The 19,120-nt window shown below is 38.4% G+C and overlaps 1 protein-coding gene across 2 annotated transcripts in view; it reads right to left on the bottom strand.

The window, feature by feature from the left end:
- Nucleotides 1-18,403, bottom strand: part of inpp4b (inositol polyphosphate-4-phosphatase type II B) — a 147,588-nt gene extending 129,185 nt beyond the window's left edge. The window contains exons 1-2 of one of the 2 annotated variants that reach the window (XM_072384910.1): nucleotides 18,135-18,403; nucleotides 9,769-9,813 (exon numbers count right to left, since the gene is read on the bottom strand). In XM_072384910.1, coding sequence (XP_072241011.1) covers nucleotides 9,769-9,813; nucleotides 18,135-18,219 — 130 coding nt within the window. In that variant the 5' untranslated portion in view covers nucleotides 18,220-18,403. The remainder of the gene's footprint in view (nucleotides 1-9,768; nucleotides 9,814-18,134) is intronic. The other variant, XM_072384911.1, reaches the window with a different exon arrangement.
- Between the last annotated feature and the right edge of the window lie 717 nt (nucleotides 18,404-19,120).

Below are 19,120 nucleotides of genomic sequence, written 5' to 3'. Positions count from 1 at the left end.
AACAAAAATACACTTTCATCAAAATGATAGAAAGAAGACAGAGAAAAAGAAAAAAAAAGCACAATCCCAAACACAACACCACAGAGGTTTAAATACACCAGCTCTGTTGTGGCTTGGGCATGTCCTGCACAGAATTGCTGGTGACACTTCATTTGAACTTCACAATTCAGATGCTAGATCTTGAAAATAAAACAAATGCAAATCACCTGGTTTAAATAAGATGTTTCCCCTAAAGTTATTTATAAATCCTTTTCATTCACTGGTCCCACCTTATCTTTTAAAAAAAGACCTTGTTAACCTTTAAGGCCTAGAGCCTTAAGATGTTAAACTTTTAATATGAAAGCAGAAATCCGCCCCTGTGAGGTTGTGAAGATTATTTTATAAAAATAATAGAAATAATCAAAGAACAAAAAATTTGTAACATGTCTTACAGGAAGTTTTAAGCCTTTTCAAGCCTGCCTCAAATTATAGTGTTTTAACTGATCTTAAAATGGATTTACTTATGTTACCTCTTCATTCCATTCAGTGCTCAACTATGTCAAAGCCAAAACACTTCTGGGAGTGTTCTGCTAATATAAAAGCATCTAAGTGTTATATATATTTCATTTACTAACGATAAGTTATCAGAGCTAGTACTTAAAGCCTGATTGGCAGCAATAGTGGCCTATTTTGAGTTGTCTTACAAGCTTGGCACATGTTCCCCTGGAAGTTTCTCCCAGGGTTCAGGTTCAGTCTCATACCATCACTCCAGGACTTCCAGAATTTTTCTGGAGCCACTCCTGAGCTTTCTTAGTGGTATGCCTGGTATTATTGTTTTTCTGTAATCCATACCTTCTCAAACCTGGGGAACATCCTTAACACTCGGGACCATTTCTTTTTCTGCCAGGAATGTTCTGTATTGCTCTGTATCCATCTTACTCGTCATTCTGACAACTGTAGAGTATGAAGGTGCCACAATCAAGTCTAAAACTAGAGATTGTAGTCATCATGTGAGGCTGATTACTTGGTTTCTTCCATACTAGCCTTATGTAATCATGGCTATATAGCTCAATCATGCATTGAATGAGTTCCCAGGAGTTTGAGGTGGCTCTTTCAATGAAGAGCGAAATCAGCCTGGTCAATCTACCATAAAGACAGGATTAGTTTAATACTGCACTGTCTTCGCAAAGGGACTCATTCGTAACGTCCATTTTCTTGCTGGTTACCTGTATGATCAAGGGAATTTGTCCCCGATTGCTCAGTTTGGCTTAACAACTAGATTTAGGAAGTCTTGGTTGATCCAAACATCTTCCATTTTATAATAATGAAGACGACTGTGATTTTGGGCTCTTTCAGTGTAGCAGAAATGATTCATATCCTTCCATAGGCATGTGCATCAAAACAATCCTGTCGCAGAGGTCTGTAAACAATTCTCTTGACCTCACATTATGGTTTTCAAAAAAATCTGACATACAGTTTATCATCTTCTGTGTGCTTCATTAATCCTATCAGTTGATTTGATTTATTTACGAGTTAACTCCAGTCTCAGGGGCGAGCAGAAGGCCCCTGAGTTAAATTCCTCCTGTCAAATCAAAACAGAAGGGGGTCTGAGTACTCATTTAAATGGGATATTTCTGTCCCTCCATCAATTTGTTTTTGCTTTGTTATTGCGGAGTACCACGTGAAAATAGATCAATCAAAATGGATCTAATGACTCAGAATGTGACAAAATTAGAAAATGTGAAAAAGTCTGAACACTTTTAGTCAGTACTGTGCGTAATGTGGAGATGTTCAGAGCAGGTTTTTGATAATTCATTCAATTACACTTAAGTGGAATATTACTTATGCTGTGTAAAAGTTTTGATTTGAAGGGGTTTATTTCTATTTATGTGATCAGTGAGCTCTAGCTCTGGTCCCAAAGCCAATCATATATTCAAGAATCCTCTTCCCAATGCTCTTTTCAGCAACTTGATAGTTATCTTAAGATCTGATTACTACTACAATATTTTCTCTAAATTTCTTTCCTTAAGGAAAAGGGAGACCAGCAGTGCTGAGTCTTTTTGAGGAGAGATGAAACAAAGCCTGCTGCCTGGCTATATCTAAATAACTGACAGCTGAATAACAGATCTTGATCTTAAAGTTCCCCAAGACATTAATCTCTCTATGTGCCAAAAGAAAAAACCCATTTGAGTTTAAGGCAATTCAAACTTGGAATTCTGAAATACAAGTGAGAATGGAGTGTCAGATTTTTTTAATGTCAGCTGAAAATCATCTGGGTTTTGTTCCAAAACCCACAAAGATAGCATTTAGCATATATAGTGATTTTGCTGCATATTTCTTGTTCTGTTCGTTCACATCTGCAAATAATCTGATGGCTGAAAATTGTTTTATTCAACTGCACTTCTAAATCTGACTGCCAATACATGACTGGAATATGCCCCATAAAGACAGAGAGAATTTTCCTTAAAATGGTCAATTAAATGAAAAAACTAATAAATAATTTCAATTCAACAATAAAATAAGCTGTTCAGTTTTAAGTACAGATTTAGCCATAGTCTAACTTTGATAATTACATTAGCTTAAGACACAGACAATGAATAAAACAGATTAAAAAGTTAAATAGAAAACAATCAAAGACAAAAGACTGTGGAAATGATATCTTATCCCTTGTTGGTGGAAAAACAGCCATTCCGTGGCTCGAAAAACAAACTTAAATCATTTGAAATATTAAACAGATTACATTATACTCTATGTTACACATTCCAACACAGTCGAGAAATGTGCAGATGCAGTTTACACATGTCATGGGACAAAATCAAAGAACTATGAACAAACATCATTTTCAGTGGGGTATGACTTTTACCAGCACATAAAAATTATTCTTCTGCCACTGTTTGTGGAAACAAAAGAACAAAACGGTTAAGACCTGGATTTGCACAAAATAACATCTCTGAGAATAAATTACTGAAGCGTTGAATATATTACATTATAAAATGCAGCTTTCATATTATGAAATAACAAGACTGAATGTAATGAAACTTGGGCACCAGTGGACCAGTAGTGTGTGACGACCAGAATAACATAATCATTTCAAACTAATTTAAAATCACTTAAAATTGTGAGAAATATTTTTTTCTGTTAGAAATATTGACTGTGGTCTTAGCTGTATATTTCATCGTGGATCCGAATGGGCTTCATTATGTGTATGCATGATGTACAACAGCTAGTACTAAAAAGTTGAAAAGCTGCGTAAAATGTAAATAAAAACAGAATGCAATGATTTGCAGATCTCATAAACCTCCATTTCATTCATAATAGAACCTAGAAAACATATCAAATGTTCAAAGTGAGGCATTTTGCAATTCTATGAAAAATATTAGCTCATTTTGAGTTTGATGGCCACAACATGTCCACTTTTCCTCCACTTTTAAAAACAGTTTGTAAACAAGTGAAACTAAAGAAACCAGTTGCTGGACCTTTGGGAAAGGGAATTTGTCCCTGTCTTGAATCTGATATAAGATTCTAGCTGCTCAGCAGTCCTGGATCTTCTTTGTTGTATTTAATGTGTCATGATGCTCCAAATGTTTTCGATTGGTGAAATGTCTGGACTATAGGCAAGCCAGTCTAACTCAAAGATTCCTCTACTTTGAAGCCATGATGTTGTCACTGATGCAGTATAAAGTTTAGCATTGTCTTGCTGAGATATGGAAGGCATCTCCTGAAAAACACGCCATCTGGATCGGAGTATATGTTGCTCTAAAAGATGTATGTAACTTTCAGTATTAATGAAGCCTTCCAAGATGTTCAAGTTGCAAGTTCCATCGGCACAAATGCACCCCCATACCATCAGAGATGCAGGTTTTTGAGTGCCGATAACAAGCTGGACAGTCCCTCTCCTCTTTAGCCCAGAGGACACAGCCTTGAATTCAAAAAGGAATTCTACATTTTGATTCATCTGACCACAGAATACTTCTCCACTTTGACTCAGTCTATTTTAAATGAGCTTTGGTTCAGAGAAGACAGCGGTGTTTCTGGATCATGTTCACATGTGGCGTCTTCTTTGCATGACTGAGCTTGAACCTGCATTTGTGGATGGCACAGTGAACTTTGTTCACAGACAATGATTTCTGGTTGTGTTCTTGAGCCCACGCAGTGATTTCCAGGACAGACCCATGTCTGTTTTTAATGCACTGCTGCCTGAGGGCCCGGAAATAATGAGCATCTAATATGGATTTTCAGCCGTGTCCCTTGAGCACAGATTCTCTAAATCTACTTCTAAGAGACTCTGCCTCTCTAAGGTGCTCTTTTTTTATACCCAATCATGTCACTGACCTTAATCCAATAAACCTAATTAGTTGCATCAGGTTCCTCTAGCTGTTTCTTGTTAGTACCACTTAGTTTTCTTTCATGAAGTAATAAGATGTCTCACAGCAGAAAATATTAGTATGAGATTCACAAATCATTGGATTCTAGGCTTATTTACATTTTAAAAAGTTTACTAACTTTCTTTGTACTTGGAGTTTTGGTCAATGTTAACTGATTTGTATTAAATTCCTTCTTTCAAATATTAGTTATGTTTTGTGCTTTTGTATATTGTGGATATTTTCGATTGTTTTTTTGTGTTATTTGTGTTGATATGTGTTTATATGAATTTAAAAATAAGGGATGTAGCAAAGCCGTTTCCACATGTCAAGAAAGCAATGGACATAATATCTCATAGCACAGAAGAACTCAAGCATGTATCATCTCCTATGAGGTATTCCACTTCCATATTCTCCCCATCTCTTTTCAAGATGTGCCAGCTCTTTTGAAAGTGTCAAATTTCCTTATGCAGGAGGAAAGCTTTGGAAATTTGCATGCAGAAAAAAACAAATAGAGAAAAAAAAATTAAATATATGTCTATAAAAATATTTCCATACCCTATATACAAATGCATACAACATCATGCATTAACTGTGGTTTGGTCTTCACTTTCTGAAAGGCTTGTTGCATGTACAACCTGTAGATGGCTTGTCATGCACACTTTAAAACGTGTGCATGACAAGCCAGGTGGATAACAAGTAACCACGCCCAGTTTGATGACTGAAAAGCAAAGAGGTGCCCAACCATGCATCATCGGACTGGCTCACTGACAGCGAACTGATGCTTGGACTGACCCTGCAGGTCAGCACTATTATGACCGTGGACGGGGGTGACAGGAAAGGGAAACAGAGAGTGTGACAGAGAGAGAGAACAGGAGAATCCCTTGGAGATACATTTAGAGTTTAGAGGAAGGAAGAGTGAAAGGGGAGATAATGGCGGGAGGGGGCGGGGGGGTGGCTCATTAAAATGTCAGAGATTCAAATAATGGATTAAATAGCAGGAAAAAGAGTGAGCAAATCTGGAGCACCTTCAGTAAATTATATTTGCAGACTTTTGGCCATTTATTGTTGAATTGCCTGCCTTAGCTTTGGTAAAAATTAATTCAACAATGACGTGACTTGCAGTTTTAGTCAAGTGACTCAACTGCAGTATACTGGGACTAATTCCTAAATTACCATAACAATTGAGCAATTGGAGTAATAATGTTTGCCCATCCTTGGAGGCTTCAATTACGATGCTGTGTTTATTCTGTGTGATTGGAATACATTTAGGTCTTTCAAGATGAATTTACTGGAGATGAGTTTTAATGTAGTAGGCCTCTGTGACCCCACAATGAATCTGAATTCCATTTAATCTGGAGGGGAGCCCTGGGAGTTGCCATATGAGACAAATATATGCTCATCTCCAGAGGACGGCTTTTTCATCATGATAATTATTTTGACGCTTCAATTAATTTGACAACATTATTTGTATGTGCCACTGCTTTGCACACCTGTTTGCCAGTGGGAAAAACAGAGGGAGAGTAAGGGCTGCCGTGCAGTGATGTCCTTCACCTGCCGCACAGTGCAGCTCATCACTCAAATAAAAAAGATGGAATACTGATCCAAAAAAACGCTTCATGTCTGCAGTTTCTTATTTGATTTGTGAAGGGATTATTCATGATTAAAATTTGCCAAGCTGGCAGTCAAAGTACATGTGAACTTTAGGATATTTTGTCCAGAAAATATAATTTAGAATGAAAATTTTAGTTTGAATAACTATGTGAATGTATTTTTTGTTCCAAGGCTTTGCCTTGAATCACTTGAACTCAAATACCATTGTTGAGGAGTATAATGAATTATAATGAGAGAAGAAAAAGCCAAGCTCATTTGTTGGAAAAGAACAAAGGCATTGCTGAAATGAAAAGCTTTTGTTTTTTTGTGCAGTTAATCATGGCTCAGGACTGATGTGAATATGTCACAAACGCCACTTACACCAAAACTCAGAGAAAAGAAGTAGAAAGAAAAGGTCAAACAAGTGTATTCAAAATAATATGTTTCTGTAAAAGTTATGGAATCCTTGGAATAGTTGTATAAATGTGCATAACTGCATATGTACCCAGATACCATTTTTGAGCTTTAATTTCATTTTCTATGCAAGTAACAGTGATGTATACTTGTGTAAATGTAACGTTTCTGTAAGGAAAGACTTGAGAGCTGTTCAGTATACAACCAACTGAGTTATTTGAGTCATACTGCTCCTCTAGCCAAGGTCTTTGTTAGTGTTTTCATTAGATAAGTGTTTGTTTAATCAAAATCTACTTTTCTTTGAGTACATGCCTGCTGAATTGGGCCCCTTCCGCTAAACAAGCATACATCTCAGACACACAAACCATATATTCTATTAAATATATTTCTATCAAATATTTCATAATTTAATTTCACCACAAATATAAAGTTTTCTTTTTTGAGAAAAAAACGCCTCTGCCATGAGACTAGGCAGGAACTCAATGTGATCAACTAAAGGAGTGACCCTTTGATGATTGCAGTCATTAGCAAAGTTTTCTTCCAATCAAAAAACATGTTCCTCCGCAGCCATACTGTATAATTAAATGCTAATTGGTGGCTTTAGTGCCACTCCACCACACACACAAACTGATATGTGAAAACAGTTAAAGTATATTACACAAATATTTCCTCTCTGTCGAATATGGAACAGATGCAGCTCATTCACGCTTATGAACCAGAGTTTCAACAGCTACTAAAAAAGCAAGAGCACTATGTCCCTCCTCAAATCACTGACTGCCTTGGCTTCTCGATCACAGCAGAATACATGAACGTTGTCTTTTAATTAAAATCTATGAATCACAGAACAACCTTGCCCCACTATGTGTGTTTATGATGCTTAAAAGTTACTTCTAACTCAGATCAACCACCGCGGGTCAGTTGAAAATCAGGTTACGCTATTATGATGAGTTTAAAATACAAGCGCAAGGCCATTTGACTCAATCTACTTAATAAGATTTATGCTCCTTTTTCCAGATGGCACAAATCTACAAAGAATCTTGTCAGATAAATAAATAATAGATAATTGGGTCCACCTAAACATTGTCATTACATAAACGACTAACGGCACTTTAAAAACTGTCAACTTTATTGTGCTCAATACCATGGAGCAGGCTTTTGCTCTTTGGTTCCACCTAGAGTTGTGGGATGTAACATCACATCACTAAAAACTAAACCCCTTGCCAGTGTGCAGCCATACACATGAATGTTGTTATGTTGAAGAGGCCACAAAGAATTCATCAAGTAAAATGCGGAGCGGGGCTGGAAACCAAAGTCGTGAACTGTGATATCTCAGCTCCAGGGAAGTTCAACAAAAAACAATTCTATGTACTGCAAAATTAATCAGAGACAATTATCTGGAGTGTTGTTTCGGTTTTTTAATTTTAATTTTTTTTTTTACAGCATCTGAACCAATGGAACAGGAAATATTCTGCTGCTGGTTAAAGTGTTTTATTTTGTTGACCTGAAGCCTCCTCTCTCTATCTGAGAAACAGACTCAGCAGTGAACCCAGTTGAGTTAATGAAAACCTATACTTGCAAAAATTGTAAAATAATCCAGTAACAGTTATTTAACATGTAACACCTGTAGTCCATTTACGTGTCCATGTTAGTTTAGCATGACCTGACCTGACAACATGTTTTGGAAGTCGACTCAAACTTCATATCTCATGAGAGGTACTCTACAATCTTATATGAATATCCAAATCTGCACAATCTGACTGAAGCAGTGAAGATGATTAACCAAAGTATGAACTTTGTCTGGATGAACCGTCTTAACAGATTGAAGTAGTTAAACATACTGTTCATTTATATATATGTTCAAAAACTGCTACTGCTACACTCTAATACTTAACATTTTGTTGTACATGGACGATATTTTTACTTGAATCTTATTTGTATTTACAATCTTAAAGGTTGAAATTGTACATTTTGTTTATACTACTAGTTAATAGTAGGTGCTTTGTGCTTTTATGTCTATTTCACTCGGGTATTAATGCTGCTACTGTAAAGTAATTTCCCAGTTTGGGATGAATAAAGTACTTCTATTATATTCTATTCTATTTTATTCTATTCTATTCAAAGCCATTTATGTGATATCACATCTTTGAATAAGGACCCAAATTACATATCTGTTGTTCATGTTGCTTTTTCAATAGTTAGTATTATTTACCTTTCATCATTTTCCATTTTCTTTGCATTCGATTAGACTTTTGACTAATCAAAACATTTCACATCCTTACGGAGATTAAAAGTAAATATTTCAAAGTGAGACAATCAATAAACGTTAGAAATAAAACATACATCACATTTTGCCACGAGGCCGACAGATACAGTATAGGTTAGATGAATGTTCTAGACATTGGGCACTTAATCAACTGAACTGTCAGCAGTATTTTTTACCATGACTGATCACTTAATTTCAAGCACTTTTCGTATTCGAGCGCAAATTTTCAGTCTAATTTGAACAGAAAGAAGATAATCTAGAAACCAAAGAGGTATAAACATTTTATTTGTTGTGTCTGAATGCTCAATTTGTGTGACCATTGTAATACATGAACAGTTGTTTTTTAAATTTAGCTGCTATATTGAGAGCGATTTAATATGTCTATATGCAGTTTTTCCTCTACTCATAATGGACAATAACGATCAGTAAGAATAACCAGTTGTGGTTCTAATACTTAAGTGACCCTTATGAGGACTTGTCTTTGATGAAATGATCATATTTTCCTCTTACAGAAGCATCAAAGAAATAAGATCTATTCATATCCTTTGAATAACTGTATTCATTCATCCTATCATCTGTTGTGAACAGAATAGAAGAAGGGCCTCTGTTGCAGTTGTGTGAAAGGTGTAGTTTTTGATGTGATTGGTGTAGAATGTCAAAAGCGACAGGAATAATATTTAGATTTGGATGATCACTTTAGAAAACATAACCTGAACCGCAATGAATCATCTAGAAATAGAATTCCAACATCTTAGTTGCATGAAAAATGAATAGGGCTCTCTCAAAAAGTTCAAAAGGTACCCTGTCACTATTCTGCCTCAAGCTTTCAATGTGAGGTGCCTCTGTAGTTCTTTCTAAACATACCTGGAGTGCAAGAGTCAGAACTGAAAAAAGAATAAATATGTATGCAGATCTGCCAATAATTCTGACCGACTTTTGCAGGCATGTAACCTTGACTTTGTGTTATATTTGTGTAATATTAATATTGTGAGTTATTTCTAAGCATGAAGGCTGATAGCCCATTGCTGTTTCTGGCCCAGACTGATTTGACAGAACTGAAAGTGTAACACTGCCAACAGGCTTGTCTGTGTTTCATCCGATATTTCATGTGATATATAAGAAAGCGGGATGACCCGATTTTCAGTTAAAAGAACTTACCGAGGCTGAACTCCACCTGATGCAGATTTGGTGTAAGAATCACACCTGTAAAACAGAGAAAACAAGAAAGAGAGTGGAGTTGAAGTCTAGAACTTGAACTGTTGAAGTCATGATTATCAGTTATTTAGATTTTGTCAGACAAGAGTGAAAATTTTATTTTTTTCCCCAGAACCACTTGACATGAAATATGAAAATAATTGTTTTTTTTTATTCCATCTTCAAATTATTAACAAAACTGAATATGTTTATAAATGACTTGCTGGATGAATTGACATGCCTGTTCCTTCTTCCTGTTTTCCTCTTTCGAGCGGCCTGTCGTTTTACTGCTGTCCTTCCTCCCTGTGATCTGTATGTGTGCGAGTATGTGTGTAAATCAAGGCGTAATGCTCTGGTCTCCCCCTCTCCACCTGCACACCCGAGAGGCATCATTTATCAAACCCCTACAGGATATACACTCAAGCTCTGCCGTTCACTCCTCTACAGACTGCCGGCTCCACTACTCGGTGCTACAATATGGCTGAAAAGTCCAAGTCAGTTACTCAGTTACTGTCCTTGTGTTGTTTAAATTCTTGGTCCTTTGTATGTGCTCAGAGTCCTGCGTCTCCACATACTTCATCTCCTGCCAGCCTTGTCCAGCCGCATATGATCAGCTACTCCTCATCCCAACCGGCCTGCCCCACTCTCGTTCTCTTCATATCCAGTCACATCCTGCACTCTGAACTCCTGCCTTTTCTGTGGAGTCCAGCTCAGGCAGCTTGCCGCAACCTGATGGCTAAATGCTGCTTATCCCACAATGCTCACTTAGAAGCCAGAATCCCTCAGCATTAACACAACTGAATCATTACAAGTCAATACAAGTGTTCCTTTAAATCCTATAAATTAATAGGGCTAATCATAGACCCTGCATATAAAGTAGACTGGGAAGCTGAAACACAGTTGAGTTGGAAACTGTTTTAATTTATAAAAATGAGCCTTGTAGAGTATATCGTGTCTTAACTGTACTACGAGCATTACTGGCTCCCCAAACTGCTCATTCAGATTATGCAAAAACACTGCAAACATTGTCAGAGTTAGAAAAAAGTTTCCAGGGAGTCATTGTCCTTGAGGGCTCACAGCAAAATGACAAGCAGAGGTGTGACTGTTTCTATCATCCGTCACCAGACTCTCTCTCATTCATCACTTTCCAAGTCCAGACAACCATTCAAACACCAAACAGATGAAACACCTGCAGGACAGTGCAACGCATACAGAGAGCCTAAACCACTAAATGGTCTTTTGCTCTTCCTCGAGTGCCTGGATACAACTGGCCTCTGTAAGGCTCATCAACTCCACTAATGGCCCACAGATACTTGATGGTTACTGAGTATGGGAGCCACACAGGTAATCACCCCAGGTGATGGATATTTTTATAAGAATGGGGATCCTTTACAAAGAGCAAAAATTATTTGCTTGTTTTACAGTCACTATTATCTCTTAGCTTCAAGTGTCAAGTTAGGTCAGTTGGTTTGTAAGGCCTTTCATCCCATTGATTTTCATCATGGTGGGCTGTAAGGGCTTGGTGTGCATCTTTGAGCCTCTGGATTTCCAGAGGTAAATTAAAAACTACAAGAATTGCATGAATATAATGTTTATTATGGATGATACTACAGCACTTTTTTTCCTGTTAATTGAAATGCTTTTTGCTTATTGAGAGTCACGTGCCCAGTCAGGCACGGCAAGTTAAAAAAAGGAAAAACGTTCAATTCATTTATTATATGTTGACATTCTTGTATATAAAACCTCATATTGACAGTATTTTCTCAAGTGATATTTAGTTGTCAGTCGCCATGCTTGTCAGAACAAGCTACATTTGAAGAAACTGGCTTACGCAAACTTTGCACAATATCTGTTATGCATACAAGTACGGTAAACATCTAATCAATCAAGTACACAAATAACTGAAGAGCATGAACAAGTAAAGAACACAGTCATTTACACAAACAGGCCTATTCCATATGTAAATAAATATTCTATGTCACGATCTGGTTTTCACATCACTCTCATCATCCCACTCCTCAGGGGTCATGTCTCCTTCCTTGTTAAGAGCATATGAAACTTTAATAAGCCAGGATGTCACGTTGTGTGGTGGCAACAGAGAGCCCTTTAGCTAGGTGGGCTGAGATGCAACCAGCTGTTGGAACCTGCCTCTGGAGCCATATCATCATTAGGGACTGTCACCTGGACAGCCCAGTTACTTTGCAGGACCCCATCTGTGCTACACATCAACTTATCTTGAGTGGCAGAGAGCAGCAGCAAATGCCTGTCATTGCAGAAATTATTAAAGATAAGAAGCAAGGCTAAGTCTCGGTCTGATGCAGGTTGGGGACACTGATTGTGAGACATGTGGTAAAGTGGATCTTGACAGAGAGGGAAGAGAAGGAGTGGAATTTACAGCTGTCTGCATTTGAAAACACAGCTTTTAGGCAGATTGTCAAGCACTTATGAAAGGACCTTGCCAGATGCTTGGGTTATAAAACAGTCAAAACGGTTTATGTTGCATCTTTGACAAACAAAGAGTGACTTACTAACATCTAGGTGTTCAACATAGCTCCAGAAGCAGTCATATGTTTACGTGACTTCAACATCCAGTTACTAAGATGACGGACAAATTGTACATGTGCAGCATTTGTTACAAATCAATTGTTTCCAAAATGCTGAATAAAATCTGAAGTAAGACATAATGTAATGATTTGTAAATATTTGAGTTTAACACTGCAGTACTGTGAAAAGTCTAGCCCCTCCTCTTTTTTCTTTACTAACTAGTTTGGTGTCTTTTTTGAGGGGTGCTAGTACACATGACAGGGATAACGTTCACATGTATGAAAGCAACATTAATGCTGATATAAAATAACAGTATAAGGGAATGTTACCATTCAAAAGAAAAGAAAAGACCTGTCTTATTTCAGCAAGACCATGTCAACCCCACATGTTGAAGTGTATAACCTTTGTAAAAGAGTCCAGGGCCTGGCCGCTGTCTGGATCTGTCCTGTGACCTGCTGAAAATACTTTGACAAAAGAGGCTCTGAGTTGTTGAGCAGCCACATAAGGATCTGAATATATTTCACAGCAACTGCTTGAGATGTTATTAAAAGAAACGGTGCAGCATCACCAAAATTTGAAATGAGCATATGCTACTTTAAAACTGAATGTTGAGTTTCAACTAAGTATAGAGTTCTGCTTATTTGCATATCATTGCATTGTCCTTTTATTTACAAATCACACAGCATGACCCCCTTTTTTCTTTTTACCTCAGACACTAAGCACATTGCATGTCATTAACCTCTTTCGGCAAGAATCAGTCTGACACACAACATAGTGTCATCACAACAATTAAACACTATATGGAGAGAGGTAAACCACCTGTACTGTCCATCTCAATCATATCTCATTTGAGTGTATGATGCTCTCAGCTCCAATGTAGATAAATATGTTGAGAAAAGTGGCCCAGGTGTGGTATTTATAATCGATATCCGCTTGCATTATGAATATGGTAATGAGCTCAGCAAGGCGGCAGGCAGCACATGCAGATGTAACTCTCAGAGGAGCCCAAAGCAAATGAGGTGTACCCGGTTGCTATACTGCAGTTTCATCTGGCTCCAGAAATAACACCACAGCCCCACTGTACCGCCAATCTATCAGCCCCATGTCTGCGGGTGGTATCTGTGGGGGGAAAAGGCATGCTGAATGGAGCAGAGAGGATAATTTATAAGGATGTGAGCAGAGAAGGTGATTTCTCTGGAATGACAAAGTTAATTAATGTACAGGGGCTCAAATTGTCCATCTTATAGATGATCATTTAACCCTCTTCTCTTCTCTTATATGCTTTGCTTCCTAACCCACTGTACAGTATGGTAACCATTCACAAGCACATAGCTGACACTCTGAATCGTAGGTGTGGGGCAGTAGGAGGTGTGGGGCTGTCGATTTTACAGGTGATTGCTGCACATACCTGACTGCACCAAGAATAATTGTGAGAAAACTCCAAAACACTGACTTCCACGGCTCAAGATAATCAAACAATTTTCGAAGAAGAGCTTCAATAAACCGCCATGCAGCGAGTAAAGTACACAGTCCTAATCATTTCTGATTATACTCCTCATGAATAGATATTACGTACAAAACCCCCACCTAAGAACTAATATTGATTATATTTTGAACGCTATCTTCTTTCAGATTTTGAGGTGATATAAATCATTTACTTATGTGGCTGGTACACCGTGGGCTTTGATGTCTCAGGGATATAAATAGTATTCTCTAAATAAACCATTCAAACTCAGGCAACAGCTCTACTCCTCTACACTAGATATGCACACAGATACACACACATTAACTGCACGGTTCCAAACTACTTTTGTCCAACCTTAAACTTCCTCTCGTTCCTGTGCTTAAAATTCCCACACAGCACCTGCACAAACTTTCTGATGATTCAGTCATCAGCCAAGCAAACATACCTCTAACTCGATTGATGTTTGCACGGACAGGCATCCCATTAGGACAAGTGGTACTGAATGAGAGAGTGAGTTATCCTCACATTACTGCTGTGGGAGATTGAGAGGGGACAGATGGTTTTGTTGCCAGCGTTTAATGAAGTGTTGTGAATCAGTTGGAGGTGCCGAGGAGGTCTTGACTGTCACTCCAATGAAAGATGTAGCGTGGAGGGTTAACAAGGGCACAGAGGGAGACAGTTGGCTTCACAATATTACTGTCATGTAAAGCGCTGGGCAATTAAAACTTCATCAATTTTAGGTTGCAGCTGTCAATAATAACTCCTCCTTTGGCATAACAAGTTTTTAAAAAGCCAATTCAGCCCCAACTCGGGCACAGAGCGGCACCCAGTTTAGTTCCATTCTAGTCTCCTTTCAACAATGTGGAGATAAACAGTTTCACCTGCAACAGATAATGCAGGGTTGTCAACCTGTCGTCCGTGCCCTACATGATGATTATGTGCTTTAGCCTTCCCTTTTGTCTTCCAGGATGCTAAAGGAAAACAGAACTCAAGTACAATGAGGTGTTCCTCGTTAGTGTTTCACTCCCACACTTGTCATGTCAGCTGTAGCAATGTCTCTTCACATACTAGTCTCTAGAGTGAAATGTTGGTGTTCACATGTCTAGAAGCCACAGATATTAGAAGTCTGTATGCCTCACTTGTAAAATAATTTGTTACATAGTATGATGTATGGGGTACAGTATAATTCAGACCAAATGCATTTTTAAACCGAAAACATTCAACATTCATCAGCATCTCAACATTCATTGTTCGATTCAATGCGTTTCAATGCAACCTGTAAATGTTTTTTTGATACTTCATAGTAGGGTTGTCATAAAAAAATAGATACCAATAGATGCTAAAATTCAGTATCCAGTTAGATAGTCATTTGCCACAGCATTGAAACCAATGGCACCGTCTTCATCTCCATTAGCTTACAACTTCAAACAGGACCCCTGCAGACAGACACACAGCTTCTCCATTCATGCAGCTGAATACAAGAACTCTCGTTGACCTTCTACTGAGCTGTTGCTATCGTAGCAGAAAACTAACTAGAGATAGCTTTTATTCTTCTAAGAACTCCAGACTCTGACTGCTTATTCCTCAAGTTTTTTTCTCTCTTTCATTCTTTTTCAATGACATTACACATCATACGTGCACAGGTATGTTTTGTGTAAATGAGAGACCAGATGTCCCGCAGTTCATAAGGTTAAGAAAAAAAAAGGATACTGCAAAGAGGCACTGTGTATTTCATTTATTACTACTAATTACTGGGCTGTGTCAACATCTCTTTGAGCCTCCAGCTGATCCAAAATGCTGCTGCGAGAGCTCTGATGAGAACGAGCAGGAACAATATCTTCTCCAGTTTTAGCTTCTCTTCTTTGGCTTCATGTTAAATCCAGAATAGAATTTAAATTCTTTCCCCACATAAGAAACCTGAGCACCTTTCCTCACTCTGCTGTCTCTCCAAGGACAAATGACATTATTGTTGTCATTAACTGGTGTTTCTCTGATTTCTCTCACAGCAGGTATCCCTGGCCTGGCATTATGGTGCTTGTTGTCCCTTTTTTCCTGTCCTCTCAAACGCCAACCAGTCAAGGCAGATGGCCTCCCTTCCTGGTTCTGGGTCTGCCTGTTAAAATCAAGTTTTTTTCTCCACTGTCACCACTTGCATGCTCAAGACAGGGCATTGAATCTGAGAGAGGTTTGATGCAGTCAGCTGGAGGGGCATGACATGCAGACTTCTGCCCATTTCTTCTTCATTTAAAAAAAAAATCTAATGATTTCCAGCTGATAGATTTGAATGTGCATTGTAAGAGTTCTCAGCATCAGACTATTATTTGTTTTTCCATGGTGAGCAACGATGATGGACATATACACTGCTTTTGCTGCATGACCTGAGCAGGGAATCTGGCGGTGGGCTATCTGATATAGTATTTAAAATGTGTGCAGACTCTGTTAACCCATCTCCAGTCTGGTGTGTGCCAGCGTGGTAATGGTGTGTTTTACTTTGGCATTGACACGATAAGGTTGTGTTGAATTTGTTTCATCGTACATTTAAATCGCTTCAGGGATCTGTGTACCAATACAATTACATCTTTAATATTAAAATGAACAATTTTGTATGAATTTATCATTGTATCCCTAATAGATATGCATAATCTCAATGTTTCCAACCATGGTTGGTGCACAACTGGTTATGCATGGCTACAAAAATAGTGTAGCTATTATTAAATGAATATACAGTAGAAAATAAAAATTTTGTCCACATGCAAGAAATAGGAGCTACAGAGCATTCTCTCTGTAGGGTAAGTTATTATAAGTAAAAAAACCACTTCTGCAATGATTTTTTCTTTTTCTCCAAGGTTTTCAAATGCACACAAAACTCCTAGACTTGAGATCAACTGTAGATGTAGTGTACTCATATTTGTTGTATGTCACATCTTGAAATGCTGAAATAATACAAATCTGTGGATTCGTAAATGGTTACAAGATGGTGTTTTAAACTGACACCTTGTTTTGCAGGGTTGATTGATTTCAAAGAGTGCCGTGTGTGGCTCTATACTATGCATCCGTGCATGCATGCAATGGTCCTATGCACACAGGTTTCGATTTCTCCTTCAAATTTGTGTTTTTGCATATGTGCAGATGTGGATGTCGGCCTCCACAGCCTTACATCTGAGTAGCTGTATGCAAAGGAGACAAGGTTTCATGACTTATATTTCCCCCTCCACACTTAGTGCAACTCCATTTGCTTATTCCCAGTGACAACATGAAGGTTTTGATCTTGAATGTCAGTGCAAACGCTTAGTGTCTCTGCATGCAGGGTCTGTCCTTTTAGGAGGCAAAGGTATTAAATTTGAAGAGGAGGCTTTGTGAATTTACTGATATGGATAATCTCTTTAGCATTCTCTTGTTGTAATGAGCAGTATGACTAGTCAGTCCCTGGCAGTGCTTTTTAATGGTATTTCATTGGGATTTAATGGAATAGGACTGCAGTAAAAGTGCAAAGATTCACATGCACAGATAAACCACCATGTACACACAAGCACAAACATAATAATGTATATAAAAATATTTTTTCAAGGTTGTCTTTGCGCCTACATCAATTTCTCTGATGCCCAAAACAAGATGAGGCAGACTTTTGTAACATAATTAGCTACATGAGTGGTTTTGTAGACACAACTGAGAGCTAAGAAACAATTAGTGATTAAAATCCATCCACTGAATGACCACTTAATTGAAAACTGCAGCAAGGCAGGCCAGTAAGTTTAGAATTGATCCTCCAGCATAACTTGTGGGAACATTTGATTTATGAGGTATCGACATGATATTGCTAAAACATTAGAGCTCCTGAGTCCAGAGACAAGTAAGAGATTTTGGGTTGGCTCTTGATATTTGAAAATTTCACTTTTTTTTTTTTTTTCAACAATGATCTGGAAACCCTATCTGTTAATATCATATTGCTCAGAGTCATTTTGTAACAACTATAACAATAACACATGAGTTCTCCAGATACTACACTGAACTTAGTAGTTTGGTTATGGATGTCATATATAAAAGATTATTTTCTTCTCAGACTTTTGCTAAAACCCACCCTCTGCTTTCAATATGTGAAACATTCACTTGCTCTGTATATGTATAAGCAAAAGAGACAGCACCTCTGCAAATACTAGAAGAAAAAGAAAAGGCACCATCTGAACGAGTGTTTACAGAAACTGTAGGACACTGAAGACAATAAATCTTAAAACAAAAAAGGAGTTAGGGAGTTACACTGCAGCAGGAAGGACTAAGGAGACAGCTTAAGAACCAGACAGACAACACAGTGCAGGCAGCTCACCGGCAGCACTCAGTCCTTCAGGGTTGGCGCTCAGCTCCTTCATGTCAACCACGCAGTGTCCCAAGTGCTGGATGCCATCCTCCATCTGTCCAGCTTGCCCCTCAATTCTCCCTCCTGCTCTTCCTCCTCCTCGGAACACCACAGTCCAATCCAGTTCTCCGTGTCTCAAGCAGCCTGCCAGGCAGCAAGGCTGTCACAAAGATAGCAATCCGCTTGCTTCGCTTTTTTGCTGCCTCACAGCGCGCTCTCTCTCAGCATTAAAGATGCCTTTTGGAAACTAATACAGAGAAGAGGGACCGGCGAGGGACCTGGAGCAGCAGTAAGAAGGGGGAGGGAGGTGAGCATGAGAGAGACGGGAGGGGAGGAGTGATGAGGGAGTGAGGCTCAGAATGAAAGAGAAAGCAGGACAGAATTGATGTTATGTGCGATACACAGCCCTATCCATCAATCTTGGGCTGACAGTGGGGCACCTAGTGCAGCCTGCACAGCGCATCACAGCCAGAAAGATACAACTCTGCCCTTCTCCCCCCCTCCTCCTTTTTTCTTCTTACTGTGCAGCCGCAGCTGCATCCAGACATGGCAGCAGGGGTCCCTCTGATTTCTGACATCCATCTCCCTCCCCTTCTCAAGCATCTGACTGCTGAGCTTCAAGCAGTGAAACCAGCATCAGGCAGCATGTTCTTGGAAGTTAGATGGTAGATGAGGGCTGAGGAGGATTCACGGAGCAGGTTAAGCTGAGTATAACCCATATGAGAAACTTCATCAAAGTGTTACATCAACAGGTTAAACAGAGAAAGTAGTTTTAGCTTTTAGTCATACAAAATCGGTAGTCATGTTTAAATAGCAGATTCACGAGAAGAGCTATGCGGCTTTTTTAGTCTCAGTTTATTACTTATCTATTTTGCGCAATTTCCAATACAGTTTTGAAGAAAAGTTTTGTTGACATCTTTTTTTATTTCAGAAATATATAAAAATATATTTTATTA

This window comes from Leuresthes tenuis, unplaced genomic scaffold (assembly GCF_036924035.1).
Source record: "Leuresthes tenuis unplaced genomic scaffold, fLeuTen1.0.hap1 SCAF_4, whole genome shotgun sequence".
NCBI lineage: Eukaryota > Metazoa > Chordata > Actinopteri > Atheriniformes > Atherinopsidae > Leuresthes > Leuresthes tenuis.
This window is presented reverse-complemented; position numbering and strand designations above follow the sequence as displayed.